This window comes from Lemur catta, chromosome 14 (assembly GCF_020740605.2).
Source record: "Lemur catta isolate mLemCat1 chromosome 14, mLemCat1.pri, whole genome shotgun sequence".
Taxonomy (NCBI): Eukaryota; Metazoa; Chordata; class Mammalia; order Primates; family Lemuridae; genus Lemur; species Lemur catta.
In genome coordinates, this window is record NC_059141.1 from 13,503,134 (window position 1) to 13,520,348 (window position 17,215).

The following is a 17,215-nucleotide window of genomic DNA, read 5'->3' on the forward strand; positions in this document are numbered from 1 at the left end:
ATCAGAGTAGACCAAGGTTTGGCAATAGGGCAAAAACCTCATTCATCTCTGAAATTCATTTATAAAAAACTCCCCGTTCTCCTCTGAATGCACAGAAACCAAACACTCCTCCCAGGACCTGGGACAGACTCCCCTGTGCCCATGCACACAGAGGGGGCCGATCAGTCACGGCCCCACAGTGGTGGCGCACGGGGCGCTGCAGCCACCCTCGGCCCTCCTGGCCCCAACCTGCTGGCCGCTCCATTGCTCAGATCCTGCGTCCGACCACTCCTCAGCAGCCCACAGCTGCGTCCCTGCCAGGACCCACCTTTGCCTCTTGTGTGGGCCACTCCAGAGGCTCCTAACTAGTTTCCTCCCTTCCCCTACGACTGCCTCTCCCCTCACCGCCATCCCACCAGCCTATTCTCTGCATGGAAGCCAGTACGACCTTCTAGACATGTCATTTCCCTACTCGAAACCCTCCAGGGACTTCCTATCCTACTCACAATAAACTCCAAAGTCTTCACCATGACTCACAAAGTTTCTATGACTTGACTCCTGCCCACTTCTTCTGCCTTATTTCTTGTAATTCTCCCCCTTGCCTGCTGGGGTCCAGCTCCTCCCCAGCTGTCTTGCTGTTCCTTCCTTAACACACCAAGGTAGCCACTGCCTCAGGGCCTTTGCACCTGTCATCCACCTGCCTGCCTCGCCTGCTCTTTTCTCTGATGTGTGGAAGGCTCGCTCTGCACTTCACTCAAGTTTCTGCTCAAAAATCAGTTCCCCAAAGGCAGCTTAAAGAACCTTCCAAAGCTGTCTAAAACAGCTTTCCTCTCTATTCCCCATGATTCTTTAACCTCTCACCCTATTTTATTTTTCTCCTTTGCATTTTATTTCCACCTGAAATGACATTTTCACTTATTTATTATCTAGTTCCTTTCCTATGATGGAAGCTTTGAGAGACTGTGCATCATTGTCTCCATATCCCAAGAGCCTAGAATAGTGCCTGGCATGGGGAAGACAACTATATTTATTAACTGACGGAATGAATGATGCACTAAAGTCAGTACAGAGATTTCTGTGTTGGGCACAGTGCCCAGACCAGAGTCATTTCAGTTAATGCCCACAACAACTAGAGGCCCAGGGACTAGATGTAATGTCCATTTTTAGGGTTAAGAGCACTAAGGACCTGTGCCCCCTCTTCTAGGAAGGCACATTTGCCCAGCATCTAGACAGTGGGGCTGGGGGGCACCCAGTCTCAGGCTTCCACTCCCCTGGCCCCAGGAGGAGGGTCCAACTCAGGCCAATCAGCATCCTTTCTTGTATTATTCAACTCAAAACTGGGGAAATGTCTGTTTTCCCACCGGGGTGGAGCTGTGAACACACGAGCTGGAGCGCCGTCCACAGCCCTGGTTCCAGCTTCCCGAGAGCCAGGCTGAGAGAAGAGGCGACAGGCAGAGCGAACAGCAGAGATATGTGGTGGACAAGAAGAATCTCGATGGCATCAAAGTTACTGGCTCCTGCCCACCCTGAGGGAGCCCCATCCCATCCCAGTGAAATGAGAGGACCCCATGAATTCCCATTTTTGCCCAAATAAATTTAAGTCGAACTTCTGGTATTTGCAACCAAGTGTTCGGACAAAATCAAAGCGGATGCAACCTCTCAGGCTTCCCAAGATTGGAGCCCCCTGTACACCAGGGCCAAAATTGCAGAGTGGGGAAAAGATGGATCCATGGAAGGACCAGGATGGCCCTTCCAGCTCCCCTCTCCCCCCGTGGCTCAGCTGTGTCACGGTCCCCAGGCCGACTGCATGAGGGCTGACCCAGCATGACTGAGGCTCTTACCTGGGAAACCGGACCCCCACGGCAAACACAGTGACGCCCCTTTCCTTCAGCTGCTTGGCCGGCAGCGCCACATGCCCCTGGGACTTCCCATCAGTGGCGAGGATGAGGATCTGAGGCACAGAGCCGTTTCGGCCTCCAGGGAACCCTGTGCGCAGAAGGTATTTCAGGGCAAGCCCTGTCTCTGTGCGTCCTCCTCTGTGCGCACCCAGAGGGAAAAAGAAAGAAGAGTGAGTGATGCAGGGAGGTAAGTTGGGATAATAGCCTGAAATCAACGGGCTCCTCTGTCCCTAGTGAAAGGCTGCCTTCTCCTAGCAGAAGCTCAAAGGGACAATTGTACCAGCTAAACCACAGCAGTGATGAGCAGAAATTAACTTTGTCAGCGACCTTGGGATTCACCCTGCACATCTCCCTTGTATTCTGTAATGCTGTCATTCTTTGTATATTGCGGGTTTTCATTTTCTTCCCCCACTCAGGCATGACCTGGGCTGACAGCTCTCATCATCTGTCTACCACCCACCTCCCATCTCCCCATCCCTGTATCATCCTCCTCTTGTTATGGCTCATCTTCTCAGGCTGGGAAAGCAGATAACTGGGCTTAGGAAAATCGTGTATTAAGGATCCATAAGAGTGAAGGACAGGGCTTTGGTGCAAGGGTCTGATGAGAATCTTTTCCATGATCCAGGCCTTTCTGGGCCATGTCCAAGTTCAGGGTTGGGTGCTGGAAGGCTGAGCTGTCTGACTGCCTCCCGATTGGGGTGGGTTACAGGATCCCATCTCATCGGGATGCCAATGGTCCTGAATTCACCATGGCTCGTTGAGACTCTCCGATTGCGACGGTTCAGTTATAGGGACCATAATTGAACTTGGAATTCCTGCACAGGATCTCTGCTAACTCAAAATAGGAGGCTTGTCACCTCAGAGAGAGAGAACTTCCAGCTTCGACTGTCAGCTGTTTAGAAAATAATGACTTGCTACAGTGGATTTTAGGTTACTGAATTGTGACTCACAATTCAGGACTGACTCAGTCCCGGTTGCAGCCAAGACATTCATCAGATGGTAGCCCATGCAAACATGAGCAACAACGTGAGGCTGACGGATCACTGTGGTTATTAACTGCATGCACAGGGGAAACCTCGTCAGAGCATTACTCAGAAATACTGACTAACCGCAGACTGTAGATGGTGGGGGGCACACATTTCTACTCAGATTGTACTCGGACCATAAATCAAGGCAGTGCTGGCCTTTAATTCAGCCCATTCCTTAATGTGAGAACATCTAGCCGACAAGAGGCATAGGCACTGTATTCTGTGCATTTCAACACTAAAAACATTTATGTCTCGTGCAAGTCTGACACAGGCCTTCCTGCCCAGGCATCTCTCCTGGTTGTTTCCTTCTCCAAGCAACTAGTCAGGAATCCAGGCCCCTTCAATTTCACGGCTCCACCTTCCTCTCTGTGCTCAAAGTGCTCACCACTCAGCAGGAAGACAGGGGAAGAGCACGAAGATCATGTTGGGGAAGGGTTTATGGATCAGGCTGAGAATATTCTTCACTTTTGTTGCTTTCTATTTTAAATAAGCTCTTGATGGGCAATTCTCTTTGTGAAGCTCCATTAAGTTAATAAATGTCAACAAGAATAGACAATTCCTAGAATTAAGACTTAGTCTACTATACATATACACACACACACACACACACACACACACACGAGGTCTGTCCTGAAAGGATCCAGCCATTGTTAATATATATAATGAGAACAGTTTGCAAGACATTGATGTAACCTGGCAGCCAAGAAAAGTAGACTGGGGTGCGCATGGGTGAACAACATCATCACTGTACAGTCAGTGGGGCTACAGACACTGTTGAGTGAGCTTGTGTACTGTGTGGCCATTGCATTCAAAATGACTGAACAAGCAATGAATCTGTGTCAAATTTTGCGTTAAGCTTGAACATTCCTCCGCAGAAACTACTGGGGTGATTCAGGAGGCTTTCGGGGATGATGCACTGAGTGCAGCACAAATAAAAGTGTGGCACAAATGCTTCAAAGATGGTTGAGGATCTGTTGAAAGTGATCCATGTTCTGGAAGGCCTGCAGCAACCAGAATCCTTGAGAATGTTGAACATGTGTGAGTTAGGGTAAGAGATGCTGGGAGAACTGTGTGAGGTCCCAAGGTGCCTACTTTGAAGGAACGAGGCATCATCGTCCCATGTACAATGTTTCTTGCATCATCTTCAATAAATGTCTCTATTTTTCATAGTACGTGGCTGGATACTTTCCGAACAGATCTCATATATTGACATCTACATCAGTTAAAAAATCACTTTTTCAACCCACTAGTATTTATTGTGGACCCTCTAGATGGAAGATGGTGAAACAGAGACCAGCAAGTGTAACATGATCCTACCCCTAAAGAAAAAGGAACTACAGGAACTACCAGACAGCAAATAAACACCAAGGCAGGGATGCAAACAACAGGCTTCCAAGGAGTGAGTTCACTGTGGGTGTCAGGCAACAGGCTTCAGAGGAGAGAGAGTGTCTGAGTGGCGTCCTGGTGAATCAACTGGCTAGGAAAGGAGGAGGCCATTCCAATCAGGGGAAGGAGGGTAAACAAAGACGCAGGTGAGCAACACGAGCTATGAGAGCACAGCGTGGCTCGGGCACTGGGCGTGTCAAAGAGGAACAGAGCATGCCAACATCGATGAATCATCACGGGGAACAGTGCCCCAGCGTCAACGACTCCCAAATGCCCCTAACTCGTCTCACACCGCTGATCGCATATGAGATATCAAAGACAACTGAGTGGATTCTGAGTCTCAGAATACCATTGCCTTCACCAAAGCTCTTGTGTCTGCAAAGAGTCTTCCTCCAGGGCTCTCAGAAGGGCAGATCGTCTCCCATTTCTAAAGGATGACATTAGTGCTGAGCTTCCACTGCATGCCAGACATTTCACATACCTGTTATTAAACATGATCCTTACAACTACAGTAAGAGGTGCCAACATTATCCTCCTTAACAGATGAGGAAACCCCTGCTCAGAGAAGAACAATAATAACTGCCAATATTTACTGGCACTTGCCATGTCCCAGGCACTGTGCTCAGCCTCTACCTGGAAAATACTTTATGAGAAAACCTGCTGTAGGTACAGGTATGTTGATTACAGCCTTTTGTTCTGTTTTTAGAAATAGACAAAAATCCTGGAATCAACCTAAATGTTTCCTGTTAGGGGAATGATTAAATACACTGAATTCTTTGGATTATTGTATAATCATTCACAAAGATCAACATAAAAATAATACAGCTTTATGCAAAAGTACACACAAAATGATATTAAGTGAAAAAAAAAAAGAAACAAAATGCTTTGTAATTCTAGCTATTCTAAAAGCTGTTTAAATGTTAATGTGGATTAAAAGGGGCTCAAGAAGACTATGAAAGGTTTTGTGCTAAGGTGAAGTGGTGATGAAGCTATAGAGTCCTAATACAGCTATAGAGGGAGTCCAAAAAAATGCAGTCCTAGAAATTCAGGGCCGTGTCCCAGTGAGGTTACTGAGACGAGCAGGCCTGTGCAGCCGGCTGGCCAGGAGCTCTGCATTCAGGAGCCAACTGCCAGCATGTTGGATCTGATTTTATATCATCATAGAGTGCAATATTAGAAAGTTTGACTATAATATTTTTAAAAGTTCTTCTTACAAAGTAATAAGGTGGCTGCCAGGGTTGTTTCTTAATTACCTCAAAATATACTTTGTGGGGATCGCCTGGGTCTGGAAAGGCAAGTGTCCTGGGTTTGGGCAGAGCTGCCCCGATCAGCCCAGCACTTAAGACTTCCCTGCAGAGAAAGGGTAAACTGCCTGGGGAGGTCATCACGCCACTCGGCCAACATTCCTCTGCTCTCATCCATAACAGCATGTCTTCATTTTAGTGTCCTCAGTGACCTCACAACTGTGGCCCAAAATTAGTTTGTCCCTCCTTGCCTTGTTTGTTGTTTTTTTATAGTTGTCCCGGGATACATAAGTGCTAACCACGCACAACCCCAGAAGAAGAGCTGACCTTGTTCAAACACATAAAAAAGCTGCTTTCTCCATTCTCAGTGTTGTCCTTCTTAGTGTGTCTCTGCATTTCAGATGTCATGAATAACACCCCCTAGCCCTTAGTTATGACTTGCAACACAGCTGAAAAGAAGCTCAACTAATTATTTGAGGGGGGTGGGGGAGAGAGGTGGGAAAGGACAGCTAGGTGGGACCCCCTGGTTCTGGCCAGGTCACTTGCTCCTTCTCAGGCTCAGCATCCTCCTCCTTAAAATCAGGAGCTGGAATAGGTACTAGATGATCTCTAATGTGCTTTTTTGTACCAGTTCTTTGCAATTTGCTTAGTTTTCAGATGACAGCAGGGCTGAATCATTTGAGTCAAAGTCACCCAAAGGTCCTATGACTTTCAGTGCTAAATTTCAAACCAACAGGCTAATTTGTCTTCTGCAATTTTTTTTTTTCCTGAAAATGCACATTAAATGCAGCATGCATATAATGGGTACCAAGCTCTTTAGTATGACCACCACATTGATATAATTTATATACCACAAAATTCACCCTTTTAAAGTGTAAAAATTCAGTGGCATTTAGTATATTTACAGAGTTGTACAACCATCACCACTAAGTCCAAAACATTTTCACAAGTTTTTGTGTGTGCATGTGTTTTTAATTCTCTTGAAGCAGAACTGCTGAATCATGTGGTAAGTCTATGTTTAACATTCTGAGGAACTTCCTGTTTTGCAAAGTGGCAGGCATGGCTTTACAATCCTACAGACAAAGTATGAGGGCTCTAATTTTTCCACATCCTTGTCAACACTTATTATTGTTAGTTTTTTATTTTACCCATCCTGTGGGTGTGACATGGTATCTCACTGAGGTTCTAATTTGCATTTCCTTAATGGCTAATGGTTGACCATCTTTTCATGTACGTATTGGCCATCTGTATGTCTTCTTCGGAGAAATGTCTATTTACAGGTTTCTTTTCAGGATGATGAAAAATTTCAAAAATCAGATTATGGTAATAGTTGTGTAACTCTGTAAATATGCTCAAAACCATTGAATTGTACAAGTTAAATGTGTTAATTTTATGCTATATAAATTACATCTCAATAATGCTGTTTTTAAAAAGTTAGTACGGGTAACAGTCAGAGCGAAGGTTGGAGATGGGGAGAGACCTTTTACAAGTGCAGATTCCTAAGTATGCCTGGACCAGAAGTCATTCAGTAAATCTGGGAGGGAGCCCAGGCATCTGTATTGTTAACATACTCCCTAGACCATTCTGACCCAGGTGGCTTTAAGACCTCACTTTGGTAAGTGCTGCTGTGTGTGTCTGGGGGCCAGATACAGAAGCCAGGCTTGGACTGTTCTCTAGAGGAAGCCAATCCTTAGAGGCTCTAAGAGCAAAAGCCTCCTAGGGAAAAAGGAAAGGCCAGTATGCACTAATGTATTTATTTAAAAATGTATCAACATGCTTTTTACTTTTGCACTTTCTTGCATATGACTTGCCTCTTATTCTGTTTCAGGGCACTCACGGACAGAGGAAAGGGCTGGGATAAACATTCTAAGACAAAGTCACAGAGGGCCCCTGGGTCCTCCTTGGGGCCTGTGGGGCCCTCAGAGTTCCGGCTGTGCCCAGCGTGTGGCCTCGGGCTTCTTGAGAGCCCTGGTGGACCTACAGAGCCTACAACTGGAAAAAGGACCTCAGAGCTCAGAACTTTTGCAACTGGAGGAGACAGCCATCAATGGCTGGGACCACAGACCCTGGCAGGACTTCAGTGGACAGTAGCAGAAGGGGCAGCAGAGACCAGAGGGGATCCAGAGATCAGAGTGGCAGGGGGGGAAAATCAAAGTCATTCTTCTTATGAAAGAGTATTATCTCTATGTGTGTGTATGTATATATGTGCATGTATATGTGTATGTGTGCACATCTATGTGTATCATATATAGATTACATGTAGATATAAAAATTTATATACAAGGACATAAAAGCACACAATCATACACACACCTCAGCTGACTTGTAATGTGGGTAGTTATAACCCCACTACACACGTTTATAAGGTGTGTACACACATGTATGAGCACATCAACAGCTATTCATAATTTTTAAAGCACTCTCAATAACAGAGGAGCACATACTCTTTTTAGAACACAAAAATGAGGCTCAGAGCAGTGTGGTGAGCTGTCCAGGCTGCAGAGAGCACAAGGGACAGAAATGGGACTAAGATCCAGCGTTCCTCCCACCACCCCATGCTTTTAAACCCAGTCTCAACTCCCAATTGCATTTTCTTCCAGGTAACTGACAACTACACATAACAGCAGCAAATACTCCTTTTTACTTGCATTTAAATTCCTACCTGTGACATTATCGTGTAATAATGTATATGTATATATGTGTGTATATATTGTATGTAGATGTAATAAATGTATAAAATTATGTATCATATGAAAGCCTTGTGAAGAGCATTCCCTTTACCCACCGTGCACAGCTGAGGTTCTCAAAGCAGCCCACAGTCCTCTCTGTGAGGCCAAGAGCAGGCCAAACCCTTGAGGGAGCGATTTTAAGAGCAGCTGGTGACACCCTAAGCACAGCAGTACCCGACCATACATACTTGAAGACCATCCTCTTGATTTTTGCCTTCACTTCCTGCCGGGTTGAAAACGAATCCAAGGGGAATTCCAGATGCGGAGCAGAACTGAACTGGAGCGCTCCCACTCTGACCTGCAGGGGACAGAGGGCCCAGGGGCCCGAGATGGGAGTCAAGTCATAAACATTCCTCAGGGTAAGAAGGGACGAGAAAGGTTAAGGACCCTGCCCCCTGCCCACTCCACAGATACCAGTGCTGGAGCTTTCTCCCTAAAAGAAGTTTCCAAAGACCAGTTGGAGAATCTGGAAGGAAACAGTCTGCCTGTGGTCTGCACCGACAATCTACCCAGACCCACCTCCCCCTAAAGGCAGCTGAACGTTCTGGTAGCTTTCTCAGCTGAGCTTGAGCACCTTTAGGGCAGGGTCTCTGCTCACTTTTATCAACTGCCTCCCGGGTGCAGGGGCTGTTTTGCGGAATCCCATGCACTATTTCACTGAATCCACAGAGGCACTATTAATACCCACGTTACTGTTGCAGAAACTCCAATGTGGAGAGGATGCAGATCTGGCCAAAGGCATGGGCTTGCCTGCCCACGGCTAGCAAGAAAGGGGGCCAGGCCACTGGGCTTCCTGCCAATGGTCTTCCCCAAGGCTCAGCCACCCCCGCCTGCCTTCTCAGCAGCAGCAAGCACAAGCCTGCAGCGAAATGTGTGCAGACCCAACAGGGGATGCCACAGAAGTTAACCACGGCCACGGTCAGTGGTAGCTCGTCACCAACCACAGCCACCACTGCCCATTCTTCACTGGACGGTCGGCCCCTCCAGGCCTGCTCTGGTCAAGCTAGAGAGAGGTCAGTCTCTAGACCAGAGTCAGACTGGGGGAAAATCAGTACCCAAAACTGAGCCGGGCAATACTGGAGTTCCTCTGTAGTGACGGAGTAAGAACACTGGGGAATCCCAACACATTCGTGTCCTAACTGAAGAGGCCACAGGTGGAAACCCAAAGCCTTATAGAACTGGAGAAGGGAAACTGAGGAAAGTCATTCTCCGGTGGTGAGGAAGCCGTGGCCTCGGGGCAACATGTGGCCTTCTGGATCCTTGAATATGGCCTTTTGACCGAATCCAAATCTTACTAACAAATCCTTTTAATAAAGGGATTTATCCTGTGAGGTTTGGATTTGGTCACGGGGCTGCACTTGGGGATCTGGAGGGCCACATGTGGCCTTGAGGCCGCAGGTTCCCCACCCCTGTGTGGAGGCCTTAAGCAGAGAAGGGCATAAACATTCAGGTTTCCTCTTGAGGGAATAAGCCCTGCACCTAGTCCTTGGTTCTCCGAAACCCCTGGAGAAAATTCATTCTTCGTTACTATCCTTCCAGCTAAGCCCCACTCAGGCCAAGCTTTCAAATGGGACAAGTGACTCATACTGAAGCAATGGCACTGCCTTTTGCTCCCCTCTCGAATCCCCTCTCTGCCAATCCCTGGACAGGCCCCGGGGCTCAGGAGGTGCGGGAAGTGCCTTGACACACCTGGCCACCTGCACCTGCTCCCCAGCGCTCAGCAGGCAGGAAGCTCCGAGGAGGAGCCGCTGGGTGCTCTGAGTAGGAAGGAGTCCGGGTCTTGGGAGGGCACGTGGGGGAGAGGGCTGTGACAGAGCAGGAGGCAAACTCAGGAAGAAATGTCTGAGAAGGAACCTTTCCCAGGTTTCCCTCGGAGTTAGTGTGTGATAAAAAGCGGTCTCTCCTGGAGAAAAGATAGTCTAGGCAATAAATGATACTGGGACAATTGGACAGCCATCTACCAAAAATAAAGGATAAATTGCAAATGGATTCAAGATTTAAAAGTGTGAAAAATCTCGCCATGAAAATTTTAGGAAAATTCCTGGGAGAATTTTTTAAATTTCGAAGTGCAAAAGATGATACTGTGGCTTAAAATCCAGAGGCCATAAAGGAAAGATTGATAAATCTGAGTACATTAAAAAAAAATTCAACAGGGCAAAACATACCTTAATGCAATAAAAAATGAAGACAAAATGGAAAAATTATTTGCAATTCATGTTGAAGACAAAGGGTTTGTTTCCTCAATATATAAAAAGAGTATCTAGGAATCGATATATAAAAGACCCACAATCCAATGGCAACAGGGCAAAGGAAATGAACAGAGATCACAGAACAGGGAATACAAAAGGCTCTTTAGTGGAAAGATGCTTGTCACCTCATCACAGGGAGAGACCATTTTTCTGTATCAGTTCAGCAAAAAACCACATAGAATGTTTGCGGGGGAAACAAACATTGCTGGTGGAAATGTAAATTGGCACAGCATCCATGGAGTGCAACTTGTCAATATCCACTGAAAATTAAAAATGCACAGGGCCACTGGAAATTTATCTGACATACTTTCACATATGTGAAATGATGTACTCACAAGACCACAATGTATTTGGAACAGCAAATAATCATCAGCAGGGGTTTGGTTAATTGATAAATCCTTATGGTGGAACATTAATTAGCTGTAAAAAAAAATAAGGTATACCTGTACACAGACATGAAAAGATTTTCAAGATAATGTGAGGAGGAAAAAGGCAAGAGAGAGAACAATGGGTACAGTATGCTACCCTTTGCGTAATAAGGAAAAAATAAGACTATATATTCATACTGCTTGTATTTCCATGAAATGATTCTGGAAGGATACTCAAGAAAACAGGTCAGGGGACTGGGCAAATGGAAAAATGTGTGGGTGAGAAGGAGACTTTTAACTGTGTATCTTTTTACTGAGCCATGTGAATGAATTAGTTTAAAAACCAAAAAACTCCCCTGAGAACAACAGCTGGGTGTATTACTGGGGTTAAACAGGAAGGCTACAACCTCAAAACAAGAAGGAAACAACTTAAGTCAGTAGTTAAGGCATTTTATCTAATTGGTGGTTTGGGAGCAGAAGAGTTGCCTTTTATCTCTGGTTTACTGTAGGCTCAGAAGCACGAGACCGCCCAGATTTCTCCCACACGGTAATCACTCGGCTGCAGTCCTTACATTAGAGCCAGGAAGTGAACTTCTCAGCTTTTAAGTGTTAAGAGGAACACTTCAAACACCTTAAATCCACCTCAAAACAACTGAACATCCATAAAATCCTTAATTTACAGCTACCTGAAAATTTCTTCCCTAAAACTAAAGTTACAGAAAGTAAAAGAAGGCACAAATCAAATAAATCCCTTGCACATGGAGACAACAAAAGGAAGACACAAAAATGCAGCAGCAAAAACATAAAGCCTGAGGCCACAAATCAGACTGAACCATCTTCACACGCCCTCATGCAAAAACCCTTCTTCAGCACGCTAGGGAGTCTACTTTATCACTCCAGCACCGGGAGGTCGAGACACTCCCTCACTCACCCAAGTCAACCCTTGACTCCTTTGCTCCCCAAATCTCGCCGTAAGTTCTTCTCATGTGAAGCCCACATTTAACTCCCTGAATATCCGGATTCTTCCCTCCTGATAAAATAGGGCCATTGTGCATCCTCTTCCACAGGAAAACGGCCATCAGGTTCCCTCCTAGAAGAAGTTTCCAGGCCTCTCACAGTCCTTGCTCCCTCTCATGGACACTGTTTTTGCCAGTATCTAACCTAAAAACCAGCCCCCAGAACTCAATGCCACATTCTAGATGTGGTCCAGGAACAGCACCAGCCAGAAAGTTTCTTGTCATGGTTTTCTTATACCGCCCACCTCCTGCCCCACTGCCACACTGCTGGCTGGCCATTTGCTGTGTGATAGCGGGGTGTGAATTATGACGGTCATTACCTCATTCTGGCCCAGAGGCTACCCACAGGGGAGAGACAAATGGCCTAATGGAGCAAGTCTCGGGCTGAGAGTCAAGAGCCCCAGTTCTTCCACACCTAGCTCTTTTCTGAGATTGCTGTGCAACCCTAGGCAGTCACTTAGCGTCTCTGAGCCTGTTTCCTCATCTATAAAACAGGCACTAAGAATCCATACAGCTCTTCTCTCCCAACTTGCCATCATCAGGGATATCCACATCACTCATTTCATGACACACTACATCAGTTCCAAGGTCAACAGTGTTTAATCTTTATGCCACTTCCTCCATGAATAACAGCAAAACTTCATGAGGAATCCTTTTAAAAGCAGGGCACCATGTGGAGGAGCGTGGGGATTCAGCAGTCCTTGGCCCTGGCCTGTTAGGGCCTATGCTATATGCTAGGTCAACATATGGTCAGAACTTCTGTCCGTGTTGTTCGTGCTTAGATTAAATGATGTCTGCTACAGGGCCTTCAGATGATCGTGCAAGGCTGTCTGCGGTCCAGCTCCCAATATGACATGCCATTCTGGAGAAAATCCGGCCCTCATTAAAAGCCACTTTTGTTCCTAAATCCTAGAGGTTTTACTGGGATTAACCTAGGAATGTTATCTTGGAAAACCACTTCCTTCCTCAACCTCTATATGACTAGTCTCTAATTCAAGTAATTATGGCTTTCCAGACCAAAACACCCATCTTAGTTTTTAACTTGATTTTTGAGTAGGTTCACATGGTTCAAAATGCACAAAGTAGACAAAAGTATGTATAGATGAGTCCCCCTCTGGACTTGAGCCCTGTCTACTCACACCCACTACCTCCCTCAATGGGAAATCTGTTCTTAGCCTCCTACAAATCCCTCCAGAGTTGATACACATACAACCAGAAACAGAGATTCTCATTCATTCCCCTTTATTTTTTACATAAAAAGTAACATATTATACATACCATTTGCACTTTACTTTTTACACTTAATTTGTTCTGGTGTCTGTCCATAGCAGCTGCCCAATGTTATACTATATGAATGCACCGTATTGGATTTATTTGTCCCCTCTCAATGTATATTTGGTTTGCCTGAAATCTTTGACAATTAACACATAATGCTGTAATGAATAACTCTGTGTATTATTTTGCGTGGGGGGGAATTATCTGCAGAATATATTCCTAGAAGTAGAATTGCTGGGTCGAAGGCTACAAGCCTGTGTAAGAGTCAAAGCTTTTGATGAATACTACTGTATTCATACAAAGAGGTTGCACCACTTTACACCCCACCAGCAGTGTATGTAAATACTAGTTTCTTAAAGATTTGCCAATGGAGCATGTTACTAAACTGTGCATTTTTGCTAGTCCAGTAAGTGAAAAATGGTATGTCAGAGATTTGCTATTATATTGAGTGAGGTTGGGTATCTTTTCATAAGCCTAAAGTCCATCTGTGTTTCATTTTCTGGGAACTATCTGTGTTCACTGCCCATTCTTCTAGCGGCTGTTAAAAAACTTCCCTTTTAGAAACAAGAACCACCGCTATCACACTCTGTTATTTAAGACCTACTATTTAAAGAATAAGGAATGAAGACACTGGCTGGATTCACTCAGGCAGAAGTAGTCCCTTTCAAGCGAACAGAGAGGGTAGGAGCTGTGCTTCATAATAAGATCCTATGATCTGCCGAAGTAGTCTGGCTTAACAGACCAAAACTTTCCTCTTGTTCTGCAAACACAGCCTCTCTTTCTAGCGGAAAATAAAATCCACTCCCCACCCCAAAAACTTGACTCAGGTCTGGCCAGAGACTCCCTTCCCTCCAACTACTGTGACTGGTTAAGGGATTGTCATGTGACCTAAGCCTGCCCAACCAGAGCCCTCCCTGGGACTTTTGCCAGATCTACAAGGAAAGAAGTCCACTTAATTTTTACTGGGGTCACTGGCTTGAAGGACAATGCAGGGAAACTTTGCTATGTAAGGAAAACCTGCCTGGGAAGGAAGCCAACCAAGGAAGGAAAGCAAAACTGAGAGAAGAAAAAGAGTAAGGATGCCTGAAAGCCTTGACTGAGCCCTGGGGTCCCACCATGCCTGACACCAGGATTCACCCCGTTGAATCTTCCCAGTTCCACAAGCCAGTAAATGCCCCTTCTGGTTAAGGTAGGATTTCTGTCACTGGCAACCAAAGACTGGTAAGACTTGTACTCACCCTGTCAGGGCCGACATCCAGAGCATCACAGACCGTGATGGCAAAGTGCTTGGACCTTTCAAAGCTCCCTTTCCCAACGCTGTGAGACCCGTCTAACAGAAACAGGACGTCCACCGCAGCCGAGCACCACATCACTGGGGGGAGTGGGACAGACAGGTGACAGTCAACTTCCTGTGGTTTGGCAGCAAGTGGGTCTCACTCCCAAAGCAGAGTGAAGGCAGAAATGACCGTGTGGTAGGCCAGGCTGCTGCTCCTCTGCGCATGACAGGGGAGAGAGAAACCGTGGAAGGTCCGGGCCAGAGTCAGCCCCCTCTGAAGCGGGAAGCACACACCCACCATTGACACGAACGTGAAAGTCCTTGTGACGACAGAAGAATCTAGTTCAACAACACTAATTAAGCTCTACAAGGGGGTCTCCTTGGCCTGTGAGGGATACTGAAAAGCTCTGGTCCCAGCCCTTGAGGGGCCACAATCTAGTCTGGGACACAGCCAGACACTGATACATAAGGCCATGTCACCTAAGAGTTCAAATAGCAGTAATCACAGCCATGTGGAGGGATACTGATTAGGGAGGAGGAGGAAGGAACACAGAGAGAGATGGGGTGTCTGGTGGTCAAGTGACAGAAGACCTGGAGATACAGGCCAAGAAATTCAGCAATAGAGATATACTGAGTTTGTTCGTTTTTTTTTTTTGAGACAGAGTCTCGCTGTGTTGCCCGGCTAGAGTGAGTGCCGTGGCATCAGCCCAGCTCACAGCAACCTCAAACTCCTGGGCTCAAGCAATCCTACTGCCTCAGCCTCCCGAGTAGCTGGGACTACAGGCATGCGCCACCATGCCCGGCTAATTTTTTCTATATATATTTTTAGTTGGCCAGATAATTTCTATTTTTTAGTAGAGACGGGGTCTCACTATTGCTCAGGCTGGTCTCGAACTCCTGACCTCGAGCGATCCTCCCACCTCGACCTCTCAGAGTGCTAGGATTACAGGCGTGAGCCACCGCACCCGGCCTGTTTTGTTTTTGTTTTGTTTTAGCAATGACAGTGACTTGGTCAGGCCCCTGTTTGGGGAAAATGACCCTGGGCACAGAGCAAAAAGAGGACAGGAGTGGGGTGGAAGCTCTCTGGAGGAACATGGTTTCCCTGGGGTCCGTCATGCCGAGGTCTGAGTGGGTGTTTGGAGGATTAAGAGAAATGCCGGCTTACTTTTGCTGGCCACCGAAATCTTCCCGATGGTCTCCCTGCTCACGAGGACTTCCTGCACAGGGAGGGACGGGGGAACTAGGAGAAAAAACACAGAAGCAGACATCACAAGGCAATGGGGGAGGAATCGTGAGCTCCATATTATGTGACCAGAATGAACAGCTAACAGGAGAGAAAACAGGAACGTGGAGGAGTTCGGTGATATTCGCATCACAATTACCACGTGGGTAACATAAAGAAACTATGTCCCAACTCCCCCAGGGTCCGGGGAACAGGCAGGTGGTGATAGCAGCCAACTGAGCAGAGAGCAAATACGCACTGGCCGCAACACAGACCAGGGAGGAGCTGCAAGAAAGAATCGCAGAGGCCACAGTCTGAGCCCTTGGCTTACAGAAGAGCATCCCCAGGTAGACGTGCCCAGCTCAGCCACCCGGCCCACCTGTTCTTACTTGTGAGACAACGATCTGCAGACACAATGATTCCTTCCTACCCTCCCATATTTCAAAGAGGCTAGAAACATGGGAGGGACAAAGTGGGAAGTAAACTTGATTTGCTCCATTATTCATCCGTCAGTGGGCTGCTTGAGCACACACTATGTGCCACGTCCAGTGCTAGGCGCCGGATCACGCAGCAGTGAATAAAGAATACGCAGTCTCCTTCCTCATGGAGCTTACGTGCAGTGGAAAAGATGTAATTTTTTTAAGTTCACACAAAAGTAAACTCACATCTGTGTTAAGTGCTATAGAGCAGAGGTGACAGGAGGTTTGAATAGGGGATCTGACCTGATCTGGGGGTCCCAGGGGAGTTGTTCTGGGTACTGAAGGATGGGTGGGAGTTTACCAGGGTGGCAGTGTTGGGGTGAGGGGGCGATCCGAGCAGAGGGGCCGCTGTAACTCAGAGCCTCTTTGGTGCGAGGGAGCAAGGACGCTGGGCAGACCTGAGAGGAGTGTGGGGCTGCCGTGCCAGGGGGGAGGGGAGGAGACACCAGAGGGGACCTGGCCACAGGTAGGATCAGATAGGGCCTCTTAAGAGTGATGGAAAGTCACTTGTAAGTTTTAGGTGGGGGCGGAGAGGGGTCCAGATGTGATCAGATTTGCATTCTGAAATGGCTGCTGTGCCGAGAACGGTTTGGAGAAGGCCCCCGTAGACCCAGGGAGACCAGCCAGGAGGCGACTTGCAGTGGCCAAAGCACAGGAAGATGTGGCTTAGGCCAGGCAGGTGGCCATGGAGCAGGGAGACATCTTCAGAAGTTAAAATCAAAGGGATTTGAGGCAAACAAAACCCCCAGTACTTCCTCCACCCCCGCCCACCACTGAAAAACATCTTACCCCTGGAAAACAGGAAAATACAGACGGCTTCCAGCAACAGGAAAGGGGGCATGTTGATATAACCTGAGGGCCAGGAAAAGAAATACAGCATCAGCGGGTAGTTCTGTGAACTGCCCAAGTCACACCACCAAACAAGATGACAACAGGCCACAAATATGACCCCGGAGGCCCCTCTCACCACAATAACTACAGGAGCCAGGAGAAGACCCAAATTCCCAAAAAGCCACAGAAGACTTTACTCCAATGACTTGGATTTTAAACAACAATCTATTTACCT

At 46.9% G+C, this 17,215-nt stretch overlaps 1 protein-coding gene across 1 annotated transcript in view; it reads right to left on the bottom strand.

Annotated features, from left to right (window-relative positions):
* The window catches only part of VWA2 (von Willebrand factor A domain containing 2), a 29,841-nt gene extending 12,851 nt beyond the window's left edge, over positions 1–16,990 (bottom strand). The window contains 5 exon segments of the mRNA XM_045567900.1: positions 1,821–2,015; positions 8,453–8,562; positions 14,411–14,544; positions 15,614–15,688; positions 16,939–16,990. Of these exon segments, the coding sequence (XP_045423856.1) occupies positions 1,821–2,015; positions 8,453–8,562; positions 14,411–14,544; positions 15,614–15,688; positions 16,939–16,990 (566 nt within the window).
* Positions 16,991–17,215: the final 225 nt, after the last annotated feature.